At 41.1% G+C, this 21,773-nt stretch overlaps 1 protein-coding gene and 1 pseudogene across 2 annotated transcripts in view; one reads left to right on the top strand and one right to left on the bottom strand.

Moving 5' to 3' along the window:
* Nucleotides 1-21,773, top strand: part of SLC28A2 (solute carrier family 28 member 2) — a 59,993-nt gene that overhangs the window by 11,342 nt on the left and 26,878 nt on the right. The window contains exons 1-4 of one of the 2 annotated variants that reach the window (XM_081511421.1): nucleotides 7,706-7,784; nucleotides 8,056-8,217; nucleotides 17,828-17,919; nucleotides 18,054-18,142. In XM_081511421.1, the coding sequence (XP_081367547.1) occupies nucleotides 8,154-8,217; nucleotides 17,828-17,919; nucleotides 18,054-18,142 (245 nt within the window). In that variant the 5' untranslated portion in view covers nucleotides 7,706-7,784; nucleotides 8,056-8,153. Of the gene's footprint in view, nucleotides 1-7,705; nucleotides 7,785-8,055; nucleotides 8,218-17,827; nucleotides 17,920-18,053; nucleotides 18,143-21,773 lie in introns of those variants that run through there. The other variant, XM_081511420.1, reaches the window with a different exon arrangement.
* LOC145513849 (large ribosomal subunit protein uL13 pseudogene) lies at nucleotides 7,584-8,012 on the bottom strand (annotated as a pseudogene).

Raw genomic sequence — 21,773 nt, 5'->3', positions numbered from 1 at the left:
CCACCTGACCATCCAGGAGGTCCCAATTCCTTCATTTTAAACAGTTTTCCTCCAAAGGTTGCTAAAAGACATTAGTGTGGTATGAACACTGGTAGACCTATCCTTAGAGTTCAAGAACGGATCACCCATGTGGGATGATTTCATGAGTGCCAGAAAGGTCCTGATGATCAAAGCTATTCAGCTCCTTTTCTTAGGGCATGATTTTTTCGTTATTTGTTATCCAGCAAGTGTTTATCAAGTACCTACTGTGTCACAACTCTAGGAGAAGCACTGTGTATTCCATCTGCGAATGATGCAAATGTTTTGACTGTTTGTTTGTGTGTTTGTGTTAACTGTGTTACCAGGCTGCTGGAGAGCCTTCCTGTCTGTTTGACAGATGGTTGAGGGCATCACAGAGGAGACTGGAATTAGTTTGGAGGTGAGACGGGAGCAGGAATGGTTTCATGGGTGTGCAACCTAGGCAGTTACACAAGGCCCACTCTTGGAGGAGTCCCATGCTTGCTTTAATGCTCTGCTGTCAACATCTGATAATTCTTAATATTTTTGATCAAGGAGGGGCACGTTTTAGTTTCACACTGGGCCCCACAAATTATGTAGGTGGTCTTGAATAAGAGAGATTCTTCTGGAGAGAATTCTGTATCTAGGGGCAGAAGACTATAGGAATAATAATACAAGTTGCATAGGAGTGGATGAAAAGGTACCATACACTACTCTGAGCTGTGAATTTGTCCATAATTATTTGTTGAATTGAAGTTAGGGGAAAAGCTGTCCCCATCAAGCACTGAGATAAGTAAATACTTCATATAAATCAACTCAATCTAGGATTCTGTTGAATGGACACTATAGTTACCCACATTCGTTCTTAAACTATTGCTGCTTTGTTATAGCCAACTAACTAATGTTAATGGCCAAACTAATGCTTTGTTACAGCCAACTACCATTCTATTTACAAAATGATAATAAAAAAATAAAAAACAACAACAGTGAAAAAAATCACACAAAGAGGGCAAAAACAAACAAACAAGCAAAAAAATTATAGGCAAAGTTTTTATGTAGATGTCTGCTTCACCTCTTTGCCTATCCTCTGACCTCCAGTGTAATCTGCTGTTTTTTGAAGCTGTAGATCCTGAAGGATACAAAAAAGCTGAAAGTCCTGGAAGGCAGAATGATGACTTTTTAATTGTATCTATTCCTTCTGTAGAACCCAATACTGATCTTCACAGGCCTTTATTAAAAAGCTTCTTCCTGGAACTTCCCTGGTGGCACAGTGGATAAGAATCCGCCTGCTAATGCAAGGGACACAGGTTCAGTCCCTGGTCCTGGAAGTTTCCACAGGCTGTGGATCTAAGCCTACAAGCCACAACTACTGAGCCTGTGTGCTGCAGCTACTGAAGCCCACGCACCTAGAGCCTGTGCTCCACAACAAGAGAAGCTACCGCAATGAGAAGGCCACAATAAAGAGTAGCCCCTGATCTCCACAACTAGAGAAAGCCAGTACAAAGCAACCAAGACCCACTGTAGCCAAAATAAATAAAATTAAGAAGATGCTATGGGGGCTTCCCTGGAGGTCCATTGTTTTTTTCTTTTTTTAAAAAAGCTTTCTCCGGGAGGACAGGACCCTTGTCTGTGTGGGTCACGACTGTGTCCTTAGCAGCTGAGGCTGCATCCAGCACAATAGTAGGCACTCATAATTACTCATAGATTTCCACTTCTGGCCAAGATGGAGTGACAGGGTCCAGACTTAACTCTCATCGTAAACAACTGAAAAGTCAGTGATTTTCAGATATTGGGCAACAGGCAACACAGGATGGTGATCCTTGAAAGGGCAATAAGATGAACCCTATGATCGTCTCAGCTTGCTGCCTGGAAAGGGTTTCCAGGCCCATTGATCTCATGGAGTTCAGAGTTCAGTTTAAGGTGGCTGGTATTCACAGGGCAGAGTACAGAGGAGGAGAGAGTAACAGAGAGAAGGCTGATAAGGGCATGCATGTGAGCAAACCACTGAGACCTGAGAAAGAAGAACTGGAAAAGGGCAATCACAAAAATCCTTAGAGCTTGCACAGGACTGGGAAACTACTAACCCAAGTGGAAAGACCTAACTCTTGGGGCATGGAGTCAAGTTCTCAGGAAAGGATTGTTTCAGTAGTAGAGCGAAATTCGTCCTAGTTTAAAGGCTGTTTTGTTTTTGTTTGGCCTCAAGACACGTGGGAACTTAGTTCCTTGTAGGAAACCCACACCCCCTGCAGTGGAAGTTCAGAGTCTTAACCACTATCCTGCCCGGGAAGTCCCTTTAAAGGCTGTTTTGGACCTCTATAACAAAGCAGAAAAAAACAAGACTTGCTAGATTCAAACTGTTTCCAAGTAATAACTTAGCTGCATTCTAGAATGAAGTCAAAAGTATTTAGAGGAATGCAAAAAAAAAAATGCAGCCCCCAACTGTGTAAAACTTGTATTAACTGTCCTCTGACTTTAAATTACCATTTTTTAAAATTTAAAATTTACTTTATGCAAGTGCTGCACTAAATCAGCAAATTTGGAAAACTCAGCAGTAGCCACAGGACTGGAAAAGGTCAATTTTCATTCCAATCCCTAAGAAAGACAATGCCAAAGAATGCTCAGACTACGGCACAGTTGCATTGATCTCACACGCTAGTAAAGTAATGCTCAAAATTCTCCAAGCCAGGCTTCAGCAATACGTGAACTGTGAACTTCCAGGTGTTCAAGCTAGTTTCAGGAAAGGCAGAGGAACCAGAGATCAAATTGCCAACATCCGCTGGATCATCGAAAAAGCAAGAGAGTTCCAGAAAAACATCTATTTCTGCTTTATTGACTATGCCAACGCCTTTGACTGTGTGGATCACAATAAACTGTGGAAAATTCTGAAAGAGATGGGAATACCAGACCACCTGACCTGCCTCTTGAGAAACCTGTATGCAGGTCAGGAAGCAACAGTTAGAACTGGACATGGAACAACAGACTGGTTCCAAATAGGAAAAGGAGTACATCAAGGCTGTATATTGTCATCCTCCTTATTTAACTTATATGCAGAGTACATCATGAGAAATGCTGGGCTGGAGGAAGCACAAGCTGGAATCAAGATTGCCGGGAGAAATATCAATAACCTCAGATATGCAGATGACATCACCCTTATGGCAGAAAGTGAAGAAGAACTGATGAGCCTCTTGATGAAAGTGAAAGAGGAGAGTGAAAAAGTTGGCTTAAAGTTCAACATTCAGAAAACTAAGATCATGGCATCCAGTCCCATCACTTCATGGCAAATAGATGGGGAAACAGTGGAAATAGTGGCTGACTTTATTTTTCTGGGCTCCAGAATCACTGCAGATGGTGACTGCAGCCATGAAATTAAAAGATGCTTACTCCTTGGAAGGAAAGTTATAACCAACCTAGACAGCATATTAAAAAGCAGACATTACTTTGCCAACAAAGGTCCATCTAGTCAAGGCTATGGTTTTTCCAGTAGTCATGTATGGATATGAGAGCTGGACTATAAAGAAAGCTGAGTGCAGAAGAATTGATGCTTTTGAACTGTGGTTTTGGAGAAGACTCTTGAGAGTCTCTTAAACTGCAAGGAGATCCAACCAGTCCATCCTGAAGGAGATTGGTCCTGGGTGTTCATTGGAAGGACTGATGTTGAAGCTGAAACTCCAATACTTGGGCCACCTGATGCAAAGAGCTGTCTCATTTGACAAGACCCTGATGCTGGGAAAGATTGAGGGCAGGAGGAGAAGGGGACGACAGAGGATGAAATGGTTGGATGGCATCACCGACTCAGTGGACATGGGTTTGGGTAGACTCCAGCAGTTGGTGATGGACAGGGAGGCTTGGCATGCTGTGGTTCATGGGGTCCCAAAGAGGCGGACACAACTGAGCGACTGAATTGAACTTAATAATGCATAAAAATAGAGCTTGTAACAAGAGGAGAAATCAGTCAATAGAAAAAACACAGAAATGACACATGATAGATTTAGAGGACAAAACTGTTGAAGCAAGTATTTTAATATTTATTGTATATCCCATCCCATATGTATTAAAATATTGTTCAAGAAGGTGGAAGAAGTAAGTAGGAGAGAAAGTAGGAGAGCAAAAGGAGGTATAAAAAAGAAGATATAAAAAGGATATGTTTGAAATTAAACTTCTAGAGATAAAAAAAATACATCATCTGAAATGAAAAGTACACTGGATGGGATTAGTAGCAGCTTACACATTGCAGATGAAAAAATTTGTGAACTTGAAAAAATAGCAATAGAAACTATCTGAAATAAGCATAGAGGAGAGAGACATAACACTGTGTTAGAAATCTGTGGAATATCATCAAGGGTCTGGTACAAATCTGATTGGAGTCCCAGAAAGAACAGATGGGGGAGACAGAGAAGTATTTGAAGGTACGCTGTTTAAAAAATTGTATTGTAAGGTATCTTTTGTTAAAATTCATTTTTTTAGTACATAGAAATATAGTTGATTTTTATAATTTGTTTTTGTATACTCTTGTAGAGATCATTCCCTCCCTCCCTCAGTATGTGAGAATTCCAGTTGCTCTGCAAACTCATCAGTACTTAGTATTGTCATTTTTTTTTCTTTTCTTTCTTTTCTTTCCTTTTCTCCTCTCCCACCTCCCCCTTTAGTTTTAGCCATTCTAATGGGTATACAGTGGTATCTCATTGTGGTCTTAATTTGCCTTTTCCTGATGACTAATGAGGTAGTATCTTTCCATATGCTTTTCTGCCACTTGATATTTTCTTTGGTAAAAGATCTAAATCGTTTGCCCATTTATCAAGTTGTTTGGGTTTTTTTTCTCAATGTTCAGTTTTGTGAGTTTTAAAAATATTCTGGTTGTGTTTATTATCAGATTTTTAATTTGCAAATATTTTATACCTATTTGTGATATATCTTTTCATTCTCTTTATGGTGTCTTTTGGAGAACAGAAGTTCTTAATCTTGAGGAAATCCATTTTATTGTTTTTTCTTTTATGGATTGTGCTTTTGACATTATATCCAAGAAATTTTTGTATAGTCCAAGATAACAAAGATTGGCTATTTTTTTTTTTCTCTCGAAGCTTTGTAGTTTCTGATTTGGGATTTCAGTCCTTGATCCATTTTGAGTTGCTTTTAAAGTAGGGCACAAATTATGAATTGAAGTTAATTTTTCTTTTTTGCATGTAGATACCCAGTTGCTGCAGTGCCATTTATTGAAAATATTATCCTTTTTATATTGAGTAGCTTTTATTACATGTGGAAAACCAGTTGATCATATATTTGTGAGTCTATTTCTGGACCCTATTCCATTGACTATGTGTCAGTGCTTTTTCTGACACCACATTGCCTTAATTATTGTCTCTTCATAATAAGCCTCAGTTTTAATCTGCTCAGGCTGCCGTAACAAAACGCCATAGGGTGGGTGACTTAAAAAAGAAATTAATTTTCTCATGGTTTTGGAGACTGAAAGTTAGAGATCACGATCATGTTCTGGTAAGGGTTTTCTTCCTGGCTTGCACTCAGCCACGTTCTTACTGCATCCTCACATGGCCTTTCCTCTGTTCTTACCCAGAAAGAGATATTTCATCTTTTCCTCATTTTATAAGCTCACTAATTGCATCATGAAGATAGCACTCTCATGACATAATGTAACGCTAACTACTCCCCCAAGGGCCTGTTCCCAAAATACCATTACATTGGGACTTATGGTTGTTTTTTTTTTAATTTCATTTGTTTATTTATTTATGACTGTGCTGGGTGTTTGTTGCTGTGTGAGGGCTTTCTCTAGTTGTAAAGAGTAGGCCCTACTCTCTAGTTGTGGTGCATGGACTTCTCACTACAGTGGCTTCTCTTGTTGCAGAGCGTGGGCTCTAGAGGTGAAGGCTTCAGTATTTCTGATACGCAGATTCAGTAGTTGTGGCACATGGGCTCAGTTGGCCACAGCATGTGAAATCTTCCTGTAGCCGGGATTGAACCCAGGTCCCCTGCATTGACAGGCAAATTCTTTTTTATTTGTTTGTTTAATTAAAAATCTGCATTGCATTCAGTTTTATTTTTTGATATTGAAGTTAGGTTTAAAAGGAAAGTAAGACAGTTTGTTGTTATATTTAATTTATAAAATTGGTTTACAAGGTGTTGTTATTGAACTCTTCTGCTCTGAGTAGCTCATGGCCTCAATTTCTTATTTGCTCTGCTGTCTGCTTTCTATTTTTAGTGGCCATGCTTGTTAAAATTTTATTGTCTTTTTCTCATTATTCTTTTTTTTCTTTATTTTTAATTGAAGGATAATTATAATAATATTATGTTGGTTTCTACCATACATCAACATGAATCAGCCACAGGTGTACATATGTCGCCTCCCTCTTGAGCCTCCTTCCCACCTCCTACCTGATCCCACTCTTCTAGGTTGTCACAGTCTGGTTTTAAGTTCCCTGAGTCATACAGCAATTTCCCACTGGCTATCTGTTCTACATATGTTAGCATATATATTTCCATGCTAATCTCTCCATTTGTCCCACCCTCTCCTTCCTAGCCCCTCTTCCTGTCCCCATGTTCCTAAGTCTGTTCTCTATATCTATGTCTCCATTGCTGCCCTTCAAATAGGGTTATCACCATCCTTCTGGATGCCGTATATATGGCAGGCAAATTCTTAACCATTTGACCAGGGAAGTCCCTGCCTTACCTCTTTGAAACAGTCCCTCAGAATAATCCGAGAGGCTGTATCCTGGACTTAAATCCTCAGTAAGTACACTAAATAAAATATAATTTTCAATTTTTATGTTGTTTATTTATTTTTTTCCAGTTGATTTGTCTTTCTGCAGATAATTGGTTCCCCTGAAACCTCAGGTTACGGATTGGCTAAACAAAAATTGTAAGATTTCATATTATCTGAATTTTCAAAATTGTTGTTTTAAAGATGGGAGCAAGACTCTCCAGCGTTCTGCATCCTTAATGGAAGATGGACGTCTTATTCTGCTTTTTTTTCCCCTCTATTTTTTCTCTCTGTGCTACTCAGATGTTTTCTGTTGACCACTTTTTGAGTTCATTCACCCTGTCTTTTGCTTTATGTAGTTCATGAAACCATTTCAGTTAGCCTTTATTTATTTATTTATTTTTTTCTTTAAAAAAATAATTTATTGGTTTTGGATCACAAAATATAGGGAAGACACGAGGGCGATGCCTGTGACCCCTTGGCTGAAACTTCTCTTCCAGAGACACTTTTTGGGCATTCTCTCACATCCTAACAGCTGCAGAGTATAGTATCCGACCACGTGAGAAGCGTGACCAGACTCCCTTTAAGTCATGCAAATCCCTTCCAATTAAGTCTTCCAGCTCACTTCTGCCAATATTGCAATATTGCAACTTCACTGGTTGTTCCAGCTGTTCATGGCTCACAAACAAATAGGCTGCAGACCAACGACGCCTGCACAGCCCTTGGAACTGCCTACACTAACTAACGCCCCTCGGCTATACCCGCTCTGCCTGTGGCACCTGCACGGCAGCCCCTGGGGGCCCCACATCCTAGGGTGGTGATGGAGGAAGGGCAGGCCAGGCCAAGCGTGAAGAATAAACAATCAGTTTTATTTGGCTCAGACTAGGAATCCGTGAGTCTTGAGGACCTCTGTGAATTTGCCAATTTTCTTCTCGAAGTTCTTTTCGGCCTGCTTCCGTAGCCTCATGAGCTGCTTCTTTTTCCGGTAGTGGATCTTGGTTTTCTCCTTTCTCTTCTCCTCCAGGGTGGCCGTCACCGCCTGGTACTTCCAGCCAACCTCATGAGCCAGGCGCCCTAGGTAGGCAAACTTCTGAGTAGGCTTCAGACGCACAACCTTGAGGGCAGCAGGAACCACCATTCGCTTTTTCTTGTCATAGGGTGGTGGGATCCCATCAAACACCTTGAGGCACTCCAGAGCAGCCTGGCCCCGCTTGGTCTTGCGGGGCAGCATGCCTCGCACTGTCTGCCAGGAGATGTAGCTCGGGGCTCGGAAGTGGTAGGGGACACGGGAGGGGTTGGTGTTCATCAGCTTGTGGAGAAAGGCCAGGTATTTCAACTTATTTCTGTAGAAATTGCCAGAAATGTTGATGCCCTCACAGCGCACAACCACCACCTTCCCGCCCAGAAGCACCTGCTTGGCCACAATGGCTGCCAGGCGACCCAGGAGATGGCCTCGGCCATGGAGCACCAGGACCTGCCCCTCCGCCATCTTCGGCAGCCGCTTGGGAAAGGTCAGTTAGCCTTTAATTTCTAGAATATGCATTTATTTTTTACAGATTTTAATTGTCTTTTCTAAATCTCCATCTTTTCATCTGTTTTTCCACCTTTCCCCTTATTTTCTTGAAAGTTTAATCATAGTTATTTTAAAGGCCCTATTTGATATTTCTAATATCTGGATCATTTATGGATTTGTTTCTGTTATCTGTTTTTTTGGAGTGGGTTGGTCATTTGATCTTTTTTTTTTTGTTTTTAGAATGTCTTATAATTTTAAAGTTAGGTGCTGGACATTGTAATTGAACATTTGCAGGGGCTCTGGATGATATGTTATATGTACTTGAAGGGGGTTAGCATTTCTTTCCTCAGTCAGATGAGGTAGAAGTAGATTGACTTGATCCTGTTGAGGATTTGTCTTAAGCTTGCTACTTCAACTTTGTCTTTCCCCTAGGGCATAGTATTTATTCTTTAGACATGTTTCTTATTATTAGGCTATGGTGCCTTTAGGGTCTCAATAGAAAACTTGATGTGTTTATCAAGATCCAAAACAAACATTTGTCTGTCTGGCAGCACATAGTTACTGAAATCTCTGGTCTTTAACCGCTCCAAATACTGTCTTTCACTGAGTTTCTTGGTTTCTTGTTTTGAACATCTGAAAGTTCTGAGTTGGCCAATGACTTTGAAATTTGGTTGCAAGTTTTTAGGCTCCTTCTTCATGGTTCTTTTTTTTTTCCTTTCAAAAAGACTGCTTGTGATTTGGAAAATAAAATGCCGTCAGAAAAAGAGCTAGGATGAATGTGGAACTCAACTGTTATGCTTCTCTTCTCTCAAGGATCATAGACCTTCAAGTTCTGCCTCCATTGATTGCTCTGCAATGTTTTCTCCTGTTGATTTAAATATTTGTCTAGCCTTTTTTTTAGGGGGCTTCCCTAGTGACTCAGTTGGTAAAGAATCTGCTTGCAATATAGGAGACCTGAGTTTGATCCTTGAGTCAGGAAGATCCCCTGGAGAAGGAAATGGCAACCCACTCCAGTATTCTTGCTTGGAGAATTCCCCAGACAGAGGAACCTGGTGGGCTACAGTCCGTGGGGTCGCAAAGAGTTGGACACAACTGGGCGACTAACTTTCACTTTCACTTTCTAGCCCTTTTAGTTGTTCTCAGCAGGAGGGATAGTAGAATACAAGCTACTTCTTTAAGACCAAAATTGGACATTTCTATATGCTCTCTAGTTCTGCTTGCTTCTACTAATAATCAAGGGAGAGGTAAAAGCAGGGAGGTTAAAATGATTTATTATTTCTACTTATTTCTCAGATGGGTTTGTGGCAGACCATCTGGTTTTTTAGGAACAACCCTTAGACTTAAGCAGAGCTGTGAGGCTAAGCTTCCATGGTAATAACCATAGCAAACCTCCAGTCCTGGCTCTGCCCTAATCAGCTGTATGATTTTAGACAAATTGCTCATTTTTATTTTATTTTTTATTTTATTTATTTTTGGGTGTGCTTGGTCTTCATTGCTGCTCTTGGGCTTTCTCTAGCTGTGGCGAGCGGGGGCTGCTCTGTGGTTATGGTGCTTGGGTTTCTCATTGCGATGGCTTCTCCTGTTGCAGAGCACAGGCTCTAGGGTGTGTGGGCTTCAGTAGTTGAGGTTCCTGGACTCGAGAGCACAGGCTCAATAGTTGTGGCACACAGGCTTAGTTGCTCTGTGGCATGTGGGATCCTCCTGGTCTAGGGATGAGACCCACGTCTCCTGCATTGGCAGGTGAATTCTTTACCACTGAGCCACCACAGAAACCCTGCTCGTCTTCTTTGAATATAATTTTCGTTGTACCTAAAACAGGATTAGTAATTGACTTGCTTATAGGAATGTTATGAGGATGAGCTGTGAAAGTACAGGAAAATCTTTTGAAAAAACTGCAGAAACAGAAACAGAAAGAAACTCTTATCTTTCACCCTACAGCCCACAAATAGTACAGAAACAGAAGTGAGGAACTCAGGATATTGGTTTCACTTAGTCACTAACTAGCTGTTGACTCAGGGTAAATCATTTCATTCTTCCTCATCTGCACTTTGAGTCAGCTTATCAAACTCTAAGTGATAAGACAAGAGGAAAATATTTAAACAATAAAGGCCAAGTCTGTGAGCTCTTGCGGTAATTGAGAGGAAGTACCAGCCGGATTAATTCTCTTCCTCTTGGCAGTTGGGTGTTATCAGTTGTGCTCAGTCGCTCAGTCATGGTGGACTCTTTACAACCCCATGGACTTAGCCCGCCAAACTCCTCTGTCCATGGAATTTTCCAGGCAAGAATACTGGAGTGGGTTGCCATTTTGAAATCTTCTGCAGTTATTAATTGTACCTGTATTTAAAGGAAATTTGTATCTGCTGGAAAAGTGAGATGAATGCTGTAGCTGGCATTTAGAAGATGAATATGGATTATTCTTTACACCTTTTAGTGGGAAAAGAAAGAGGGAAGAGGGAGGGCAAGAGAAGACAGATGTGATCACTGGCATTATCTTACCTGTACTGAAGGCTAGTATCTGTGCCTATAACTATGCCTGGGCTTGACTCCAGAACTGGCAGTTATCCAAAGTAAAAATGAAAACAGAGATAAAAGTATGAGCTAGGATGAGTTTGATTATTCTTAAATCAAATCCCTTACGATTATACAAGGGAAGTGGCAAACAGATTCAAGGGATTAGATCTCTAGACAGAGTGCCTGAAGAACTGTGGATGGAGGTTTGTAACATTGTACAGGAGGCAGTGCTCAAGACCCAAGAAAAAGAAATGCAAAAAGGCAAAATGGTTGTCTGAAGAGGCCTTACAAATAGCTGAGAAAAGAAGAGAAGCTAAAGGCAAAGGAGAAAAGGAAGGACATACCCATCTGAATGCAGAGTTCCAAAGAGTAGCAAGGAGAGATAAGAAAGCCTTCCTCAGTGATCACTGCAAAGAAATAGAGGAAAACAATAGAATGGGAAAGACTAGAGATCTCTTCAAGAAAATTAAGAGATATCAAGGGAATGTTTCATGCAAAGATGGGCACAATAAAGGATGGAAATGGTATGGACCTAACAGAAGCAGGAGATATTAAGAAGAGGTATCAAGAATACATAGAAGAACTATACAAAAAAGATCTTCATGACCCAGATAACGACACTGGTGTGATCACCCACCTAGAGCCAGACATCCTGGAATGCAAAGTCAAGTGGGCCTTAGGAAGCATCACTACAAACAAAGCTAGTGGAGGTGATGGAATTCCAGCTGAGCTATTTCAAATCCTAATAGATGATTCTGTGAAAGTACTGCAGTCAATATGCCAGCAAATCTGGAAAGCTCAGCAGTGGCCACAGGACTGGAAAAGGTCAGTTTTCATTCCAATCCCAAAGAAAGGCAATGCCAAAGAATGTTCAAACTACTGCACAGTTGCACTCATCTCACATGCTAGCAAAATAATGCTCAAAATTCTCCAAGCGAGGCTTCAACAGGATGTGAACTGAGAACTTCCAGATGTTCAAGCTGGATTTAGAAAAGACAAAAGAACCAGAGATCAAATTGCCAACATCTGTTGAATCATCAAAAAAGCAAGAGAGTTTCAGAAAAACACCTACTTCTGCTTTATTGACTATGCCAAAGCCTTTGACTGTGTGGATCACAACAAACTGTGGAATATTCTTTTAGAGGTGGGAATACCAGACCACCTGACCTGCCTCCTGAGAAATCTGTATGCAGATCAGGAAGCAACAGTTAGAACCAGACATGGAACAACAGACTGGTTCCAGATTGGGAAAGGAGTACATCAAGGCTGTATGTTGTCACCTACTTTTTAAACTTATATGCAGAGTACATTATATGAAATGCCAGCCTGGATGAAGCACAAGCTGGAATCAAGATTGCCTGGAGAAATATCAATAACCTCAGATATGCAGATGACACCACCCTTATGGCAGAAAGCGAGGAGGAACTGAGGAACCTCTTGATGAAAGTGAAAGCTGGCTTAAAAAAAAAAAGCTGGCTTAAAACTGAACATTCAAAAAACTAAGATCATGGCATCTGGTCCCATCACTTCATGGCAAATAGATGGGGAAACAAACAATGAACACAGTGACAGACTTTATTTTGGGGGGGCTCCAAAATCACTGCAGATGGTGACTGCAGCCATGAAATTAAAAGACGCTTGCTCCTTAGAAGAAAAGCTATGACCAACCTAGACAGCATATTAAAAAGCAGAGACATTCCTTTGCCGACAAAGGTCCATCTAGTCAAAGCTATGGTTTTTCCAGTAGTCATGTGTGGATGTGAGAGCTGGACCATAAAGAAAGCTAAGCACCAAAGAATTGATACTTTTGATGTGTAGTGTTAGAGAAGACTCTTAAATTCCCTTGGACTGCAAGGAGATGAAATCAGTTAATTGTAAAGGAAATCAACCCTGAATATTCATTGGAAGGACTGATGCTGAAGCTGAAGCTCCAATACTTTGGCCACCAGATGTGAAGAACAGACTCATTGGAAAAGACCCTGATGCTGGGAAAGATTGAAGGCAGGAGGAGAAACGGACAATAGAGGATGAGATGTTTGGGTAGCATCACCTACTCGATGGACATGAGTTTGAGAAAGCTCCGGCTGTTGGTGATGGACGGGGAGGCGTTACGTGCTGCAGTCCATGGGGTCACAAAGAGTTGGAAACGACTGAATGACTGAACTGACTGAGAATGAGTTTGAGAGATTTCATAATCATGTTGATTGTTGTCAGATGTGACCTTGACAGTATCTTTAATTTTCCTGAGTTTCTGTAGGAAGTTACAATAATAGCCTACAACTCTAAGTTTTCCTACTGTTTTTCAAATTATCTTTCCATTAGTATATCAAATTTTCATAATAATCTTGTGAAATAACATTGGACAATTAGGCAGGGCAGGAATAACAGAAGGGATCCAGAGAGGCAAAATGAGTTGCTCTAGGTTACAGAATATAACACACATTTACTCGCTAGGCCTTTTTTTTGTGTGTGTGTATGTGTGTGTGTGTTTACACAAATGCATAGAGCTAGGGAAATAGAGATATGTTTTCCTGTTTTGGTGATTGTTATCATCATCTTCACACCCAATGTCAGAAATCTGTTTGTTTCACTTATTTTACAAATACTTATTTATTTATTAAAGATTCATGTATTTATTTTATTTTTTGCCTGTGGTGGGTCTTCATTGCTGCATGTGGGCTTTTCTCTAGTTGCAGCAAGACAGGGACTACTCACTAGTTGCAGTGCATGGACTCATTGTGGTGGCTTCTCTTGTTGTGGAGCACAGGGTCAAGGTGCATGGGCTTAGTAGTTGTGGCAGAAGGGGGCTTAGTTGCTTCTCAGCATGTGGGATCTTCTCCTGCATTGCACAGTGAATTCTTAACCACGGACCACCAGGAAAGCCCCACAAATATTTATTGATTGCCTAATATTGTGGCCGGCTTCCTTCGTGGCTCAGTGGTAAAGAATCCACCTGCCAATGCAGGAGATGTGTGTTCAATCCCTGAATTGGGAAGATCTCCTGGAGAAGGAAATGGTAACCCATTATACCGGGAGCCTGTCAGGGTGTAGTCCATGGGGTTGCAAAAGAGTTGGACACAACTTGGTGACTAAACAACAACAACAACAATATTGTGGCAGATCTTGAGTCTGGGAATCAGTTCAGTTCAGTTGCTCAGTTGTTTCCGACTCTTTGTGACCCCATAGACTGCAGCATGCCAGGCTTCCCTGTCCATCACCAACTCCCAGAGCTTGCTCAAACTCATGTCCATCGAGTAGGTGATGCCATCCAACCATCTCATCCTCTGTTGTCCCCTTCTCCTCCCACCTTCAATCTTTCCCAGCATCAGGGTCTTTTCCAGTGAGTCCATTCTTCGCATCTGGTGGCCAAAACATTGGAGCTTCCCACCCACCCTCTTGGCCCCCAGGGAAGGCGTGGTTACCAGGGTTACAGTGGCAAATAGGATAAAGAGCCTGTGCTTGATGAGATCATAGTCTAGTGGGAAACAAGTAGACATGTAGAGCACTAAATGCTCTGTGAAGTCACTCAGTCATGTCTGACTCTTTGGACTGTAGCCTACCGGGCTCCTCCATCCATGGGATTTTCCAGGCAAGAATACTGGAGTGGGTTGCCATTTCCTTCTCCAGGGGATCTTCCCTACCCAGGAATCGAACCCAGGTCTCCCATACTGCAGGCAGACGCTTTAACCTCTGAGCCACCAGGGAAGCCCAAATGCTCTGTGGACCTCTGCAAAAGCATGTTGCAGCAAGAGTGTGGGGAAAGGGGTCTGAAGTCTAAACTGGAGAGAATTTGGAAAACTTCATTGAAAAGAGTGGCCTTGCAACAGAGAATTGGTGGTACAGGAATTTGCTAGGTAAATAAAAACTGGCTCAAAACTTAACGTTGAAGGAAACTAAGATCAGGGCATCTGGTCCCATCACTTCATGGCAAATAACAGGGGAAAAGGTGGAAGCAGTGAGATTTTATTTTTTGGGCTCCAAAATCACTGTGGACGGTGACTATAGCCATGAAATGAAAAGATGCTTTCTCCTTGGAAGGAAATCTATGAAAAACCTAGACAGTATTAAAAAGCAGAGACATTACTTTGGCAACAAAGGTCCATATAGTCAAAGGTTTAGTTTTTCCAGTAGTCATGTATGAATGTGAGAGTTGGATCATAAAGAAGGCAGAGCACCGAAGCATTGATGCTTTTGAACTGTGGTGTTGGAGAAGACTCTTGAGAGTCACTTGGACTGCAAGGAGATCCAACAAGTCATTCCTAAAGGAAATCAACTCTGAATATTGATTGGAAGGATTGATGATGAAGCTGAAGCTCCAATACTTTGGCCACCTGATGCAAAGAGCTGACTCATTGGAAAAGACCCTGATGCTGGGAAAGATTAAAAGCAAAAGGAGAGGAAGGCTTCAGGATGAGATAGATAGCATCACCAACTCAATGGATGTAAGTGTGAGCAAAGTGCAGGAGATAGTGGAGGACAGAGGAGCCTGACTTGCTGCAGACCATGGAGTCACAAAGAGTCAGACAGGACCTAGCAACTGAAGAACAACAACAGCAATAGATAGCGGTAGAGTGTCAGAGGCAGAAGGAACAGCATCCACAAACATATGACTAAACAGGCAGAAGGAAACATCAAGTGTTTAGGGAACAATGTATAGCTCAGTATTACTGGTAGGTAGTAGGAAGAAATTAAATCATTTTGAACAATTTTGGAGAATTACTTCCTCCCTTTCATTTACTCCCTCCACGCCCCACCAGTCATCACACCTTATAGATTTGTGTCTTCCTCTGCATCCACTGCTTTGGTTAGAGCCTCTCCATGTCCAACCTGGACCACCTTTTGTCTCCTGACTGGTCTTCCTGTCCGCAACAGGCATCCTTCCAGTCCCTTCTCCTGCCTCCCCACTTGGCTCCAGATAAGCCTAAACGTTCAGCCTGGCACTTGATTGCATCTCTAGACATCTCTTGATAAACCATCACGATCTCTTTCATGTTTTCTCCTTTCATTCCTTAACTAATTTCTTACTTTATTTTGTCCCTCCTTCATTAGTTTCTCAAAAAATATCCCCTTATTCTTTAGCTGTATTTTTACAGCTTTGTTAGTATGTCAGGAAGGCTTCATGTCTGTGCCTTTTTTATGTGTTTCTCCCTCTTGTAGTATATCTTTCCTGTTCTCTGTCAGTGATTCTCTGCTTACCTTTCAAGACTTTCCCGGCTCAGGACCAATGGAACCAGCTGTGTAAAGCCTTTTTTGACACATGTCTTTCCTTACTGATTTGTAATTCCTTCACAGTAGAGACAATATCCCATTCAACTTTGTGTCCTCGTGAGTACTTAATAAATATTTGTAAAGTGGATTAGCAAAAGACTTCCTAGCAGTCATTTGGCATCAAATCTTGTGCAGTCCTGTGTTCTGTTTTCTAGGAACTGTCTTCCCAGTACAAAATGATGATACATTTTCTGAGTGCAGAGATCTTTCTCTTACTTTTCTTCTTATTTTTCTCCCCTGTGCCTAGTTCAGTACTGGGCAGTGCTTTTACTCAAGTGCCTGTTAGGAATTCCTGCAGAATTCTTAGACCTAACCCTGCAAAACAGTCTTTAAAGCATATAAATATTTAACTTGAGAGTTGCGCTCCTCCTCTACAGGCAAGGGCAAGCACAGCAAAGGAAGGCCCAGGGGCAAAATGAGCCAATCAGGAAATCACCCTCCCTCATTCCCAGCCCATCCCTTCAGAGTCAGGGTGGCATGGAACTGAGTTCTTTCTGTCCTCTCTGAGGCACCAGAAGAAGTCTACAAACTGGAGTAAGTAATCATCTTGGGGGAGGGCAGGAACCTGATTTGCCAGATTTTTTAATTGAGCCTACTGAGACCAAGTTCAAGTAGGTCTATACCTATGCAGGAAGGCCCTGATTTATAAAACAAAAGTTGTCTGTTTATGATGTTTAATGAAATTATAATGGTTGAAAGGATCACGGTAAAACAAAAACAAAACACAATTCCATAGGGAAGGAAAATTTCTACAAAGTAAAAAATAGTCTCAAATGAACCTATATTGACTTTGAATGTTTAGATAAAGGTTGCTTATAGTGAGGCTTGAGTGCTTGCTTTGTTTCTTTTTCTTAAATAGATGATTCCAGTAAATGAGCTTGTACCTTTTTATTTTTTTTGACTGCTCTGGGTCTTCACTGCTCTGAACAGGCTTTCTCTAGTTGTGGCCAGCAGGGGCTACTCTTCGTTGCAGTGCATGGGCTTCTTGTTGCAGTGGCTTCTCTTGTGGTGGAGCACAGGCTCTAGGCGCAAGGGCTTCAGTAGTTGTGGCTCTCAGGCTCTAGAGCAAGAGCTCAGTTCTTATGGCGCACGAGCTCAGCTGCTCTGCAACAAGTAGAATCTTCCTGGATCAGGGATCGAACCTGCATCCCCTGCATTAGCTGACAGTTTCTCAACCAGGGGCCCACCAGGAAAGTCCTACTTTATTTCTTTATTCTCTCATTTTGTTTTGAAACTTTCTTTATTGGGGATGATTAACATCATCCTGATTATTCCACGTGTAGGTTTCTTTTCTCTCATGAGGAACTCTCTTAGATACTCCAGAAAGGATTCTCATGCTGCATTATGGGCAGGAACTTGAAAGTCTATTCATCTTGGTTTTCTCAGTAATGTGTTGTGGGCTGTAGTCTTCCCAGCCCTCTGCCTCCTTGTTTTCTTCTTAGTACAGCTCAGTGGGGCCTCCTGGAGGCTAACAGGAGTAGTTGCCCTCTCGTTCTTCCTCAAGGGAACTGAAGAGGGTCCTTTTCAGTCCAGGTCCTGGAGCCCTTTGTGAGCCACTGATTCATGTCAATTCCCCTGCCCTTCATTTCTCTTCTATGTTATTTCCCCTTCCTTAGCTATTGACAATAGAAAGTAGAAGTCTATATTTCATTGTTCATTATTTTAGAATTATGCTTCCAATCTTTTTCTCAGTCCTTAAAGAAGTCAGCTAAATCTCTACATATTTTTAGTTTTGTTTTTCCTGTGGATAACTGGCCCTAAAAGTTCTATCTAGTCTCACATTGCAGAACAATTAATCTCCCACTCTTGGCTCTGAATTTGTCTTTCAGGAGAACAGGAGATGGAGAAAACAAATGGAAAAGAGGCCTTTGCTCTGTCCACTGTGGAGACTGGCATAGAGAACCCAGGGCTGGAACTCACGGTAACTTACCAGTTTAGTTTCTGCACCTCTCTGTGGATTGACACATGGCCTCACGTAGGGTATTTGGCTGCTCACAATCCCTGTCACTCCTGGCAGGGCCTTATGACTGACCTCACTTCTACCTCTGCTTACAGGAAGAAGGGATAAATCCTGAGGGAAACAAGAGGACTGAAGAGCGAGGACACAGCCTCAGGGGTGGATTAGAACCTCCCACACAACTGAGGTACAGGTGTTCTAGCATTGAGTCAGTTGGGGCCTAGGGTTGGCTAGTGTGGTCAGTGGATTTAGAAGAGGTCAGGCTTGCCCTGTTCTCAAGAGCTTGTGATCTTATTGTGGAAATAAGATTCATAGCCATCTGCCATTACCATGTGCACATATCTATTTTTATGTAATTAATTGTTAAATATACCTGGGCCATAAGTAATGAGTTCAGTAGTATCAGCATTGGTTGGACTGGCAGCAAAAATAACAACAATGAGAATAACAACAACCAACAATTGTTGAGTATTTACTGTTGTACAGAATGCTCTATGTAATTAATTCATTTAATTTTCACAACAGGTGGATACTAATTTTCATCCCCTTTTTCAATTAGAAAATTGAGGCTTATAATTTTTTATTATTTATTTATTTTTGGCTGCACCACACAGCTTGGAGGATCTTAGTTCCATGACCAGGGATTGAACCCAGGACTGGACCTCCAGGGAATTCCCCCATAGAATTTTTTAAAAAATTGCTCTTCTGAAATACTCAGATTTGGGGATGAAGAGAAAGAGAAATCAGAAATTTAAAAAGACCAGAGAAGGAACCACCAAGAGAGATAATAAAATTCAAAAAATACAGTCTCGGAAGTCAAAAGAGAAAAAAGTGTCAAGGATTAAGGTACAATTAATCTACAATGTTCTGTGTAACAATAGTTGAGGAAAGAGTGGGAACAGTCTTTGAATTTGGTCATGGTTGTAGTCGCAGAAGTAAAGTCCATAGAAGTTGTTGGGGTAAATTAGGTCAGATGGAAGCCGTATTCCCTGGTGTGGAAAAGAGTCTGTATTTATATATATATATATAAAAAAAAACCACAGAAGCCATACATTGAGAAGCTTAGAAGAGGATATTGGATAGCTTCTAAAGGGAATATATGGATATATGTTTTCTTTCTTCTCTTTATTTTTAAGAATTAACTCAGTGACTTCATAGAGAAAGCAAACTTAATTTTTTTTTTTATAAATTTATTTATTTTAGTTGGGGGCTAATTACTTTACAATATTGTAGTGGTTTTTGCCATACATTGACATGAATCAGCCATGGGTTTACATATGTTCCCCATCCTGAGCCCCCCTCCCACCTCCCTCCCCATCCCATCCCTCTGGGTCATCCCATTGCCCCAGCCCTGAGCATTTGTCTCATGCATCGAACCTGGAATGGTGTTCTGTTTCACATATGATAATATACATGTTTCAATGCTATTCTCCCAGAACGTCCCACCCTCATCTTCTCCCTCAGAGTCCATAAGACTGTTCTATGCATCTGTGTCTCTTATTCTGTCTCACGTATAGGGTTATCGTTACCATCTTTCAAATTCCATATATATGCATTAGTATACTGTATTGGTGTTTTTCTTTCTGGCTTACTTCACCCTGTATAATGGGCTCCAGTTTCATCCATCTCAATAGAACTGATTCAAATGTATTCTTTTTAATGGCTGAGTAATATTCCATTTGCTGATGGTGACTGCAGCCATGAAATTAAAAGACACTTACTCCTTGGAAGGAAGGTTATGGCCAACCTAGATAGCATGTTTAAAAGCAGAGACATTACTTTGCCAACAAAAGTCCGTCTAGTCAAGGCTATGGTTTTTCCAGTGGTCATGTATGGATGTGAGAGTTGGATGGTGAAGAAAGCTGAGCGCCGCAGAATTGATGCTTTTGAACTGTGGTGTTGGAGAAGACTCTTGAGAGTCCCTTGGACTGCAAGGAGATCCAATCAATCCATCCTAAAAGAGATCAATCCTGGGTGTTCATTGGAAGGTCTGATGTTGAAGCTGAAGCTCCAATACTTTGGCCACCTCATGCGAAGAGTTGACTCATTGGAAAAGACCCTAATGCTGGGTAGGATTGGGGGCGGGAGGAGAAGGGGACGACAGTGGATGAGATGGTTGGATGGCACCACCGACTCGATGAACATGGGTTTGGGTAGACTCCGGGAGTTGGTGATGGACAGAGAGGCCTGGCGTGCTGCAATTCATGGGGTCGCAGAGAGTCGGACACGACTGAGCGACTGAACTGAACTGAACTGAACTGAATATTCCATTGTGTATATGTACCACAGCTTCCTTATCCATTCGTCTGCTGATGGACATCTAGGTTGCTTCCATGTCCTGGCTATTGTAAACAGTTCTGCGATGAACATTGGGGTACACGTGTCTCTTTTAATTCTGGTTTCCTCAGTGTGTATGCCCAGCAGTGGGATTGCTGGGTCATATGGCAGTTCTATTTCCAGTTTTTTAAGGAATCTCCACACTGTTCTCCATAGTGGCTGTACTAGTTTGCATTCCCACCAACAGTGTAAGAGGGTTCCCTTTTCTCCACACCCTCTCCAGCATTTATTGCTTGTAGACTTTTGGATAGCAGCCATTCTGACTGGTGTGAAATGGTACCTCATTGTGGTTTTGATTTGCATTTCTCTAATAATGAGTGATGTTGAGCATCCTTTCATGTGTTTGTTAGCCATCTGTATGTCTTCTTTGGAGAAATGTCTGTTTAGTTCTTTGGCCCATTTCTTGATTGGGTCGTTTATTTTTCTGGAATTCAGCTGCAGGAGTTGCTTGTATATTTTTGAGATTAATTGTTTGTCTGTTGCTTCATTTGCTATTATTTTCTCCCATTCTGAAGGCTGTCTTTTCACCTTGCTTATAGTTTCCTTTGTTGTGCAAAAGCTTTTAATTTTAATTAAGTCCCATTTGTTTATTTTTGCTTTTATTTCCAATATTCTGGGAGGTAGGTCATGGAGGATCCTGCTGTGATTTATGTCAGAGAGCGTTTTGCCTATGTTTTCCTCTAGGAGTTTTATAGTTTCTGGTCTTACGTTTAGATCTTTAATCCATTTTGAGTTTATTTTTGTGTATGGTGTTAGACAGTGTTCTAATTTCATTCTTTTACAAGTGGTTGACCAGTTTTCCCAGCACCACTTGTTAAAGAGATTGTCTTTTCTCCATTGTATATTCTTGCCTCCTTTGTTGAAGATAAGGTGTCCATAGGTGCGTGGGTTTATCTCTGGGCTTTCTATTTTGTTCCATTGATCTATATTTCTATCTTTGTGCCAGTACCATACTGTCTTGATGACTGTGGCTTTGTAGTAGAGCCTGAAGTCAGGCAGGTTGATTCTTCCAGTTCCATTCTTCTTTCTCAAGATTGGCAAGCTTAATTTTTTAACTTTCTTTTCTCCAGAATTTCACTTCTATATTCAAATGGATATATATCAGTTGATATACATCAGTGTGGACATTGCTACTTTGTATTTTTGTTTTTCCACTTATTTTATATATCACATTTTTATGAGTTGACAGTAAGCTTTCTATAATCAACCAGGAATTGAACCTGGGTACTCACCAGTGAAAGCATGGAGTCCTAACCCCTGGATCACCAGGGAACTCCCTGAATATTTTTCAATGATTCCATTTTATCTCCTTTGTTGGCTTACTAGGTATAACTCTTTGTTTTGCTATATTAATGGTTGGTTTGGAGTTTGTGGTATGTATTTTCAATTTATCAAGTCTACCTTCAAGTGGTATTATAACTCATCATATATAGTATAAGAACTTTATAATAGTTTACTTCTGTTTGTCCCTTTCCAGCCTT

Source organism: Giraffa tippelskirchi, chromosome 7 (assembly GCF_054371585.1).
Source record: "Giraffa tippelskirchi isolate mGirTip1 chromosome 7, T2T-mGirTip1v1.2.pri, whole genome shotgun sequence".
Classification (NCBI taxonomy): domain Eukaryota; kingdom Metazoa; phylum Chordata; class Mammalia; order Artiodactyla; family Giraffidae; genus Giraffa; species Giraffa tippelskirchi.
Note: the sequence above shows the minus strand (reverse complement) of the source record. Positions and strands in the feature narration are given on the sequence as shown.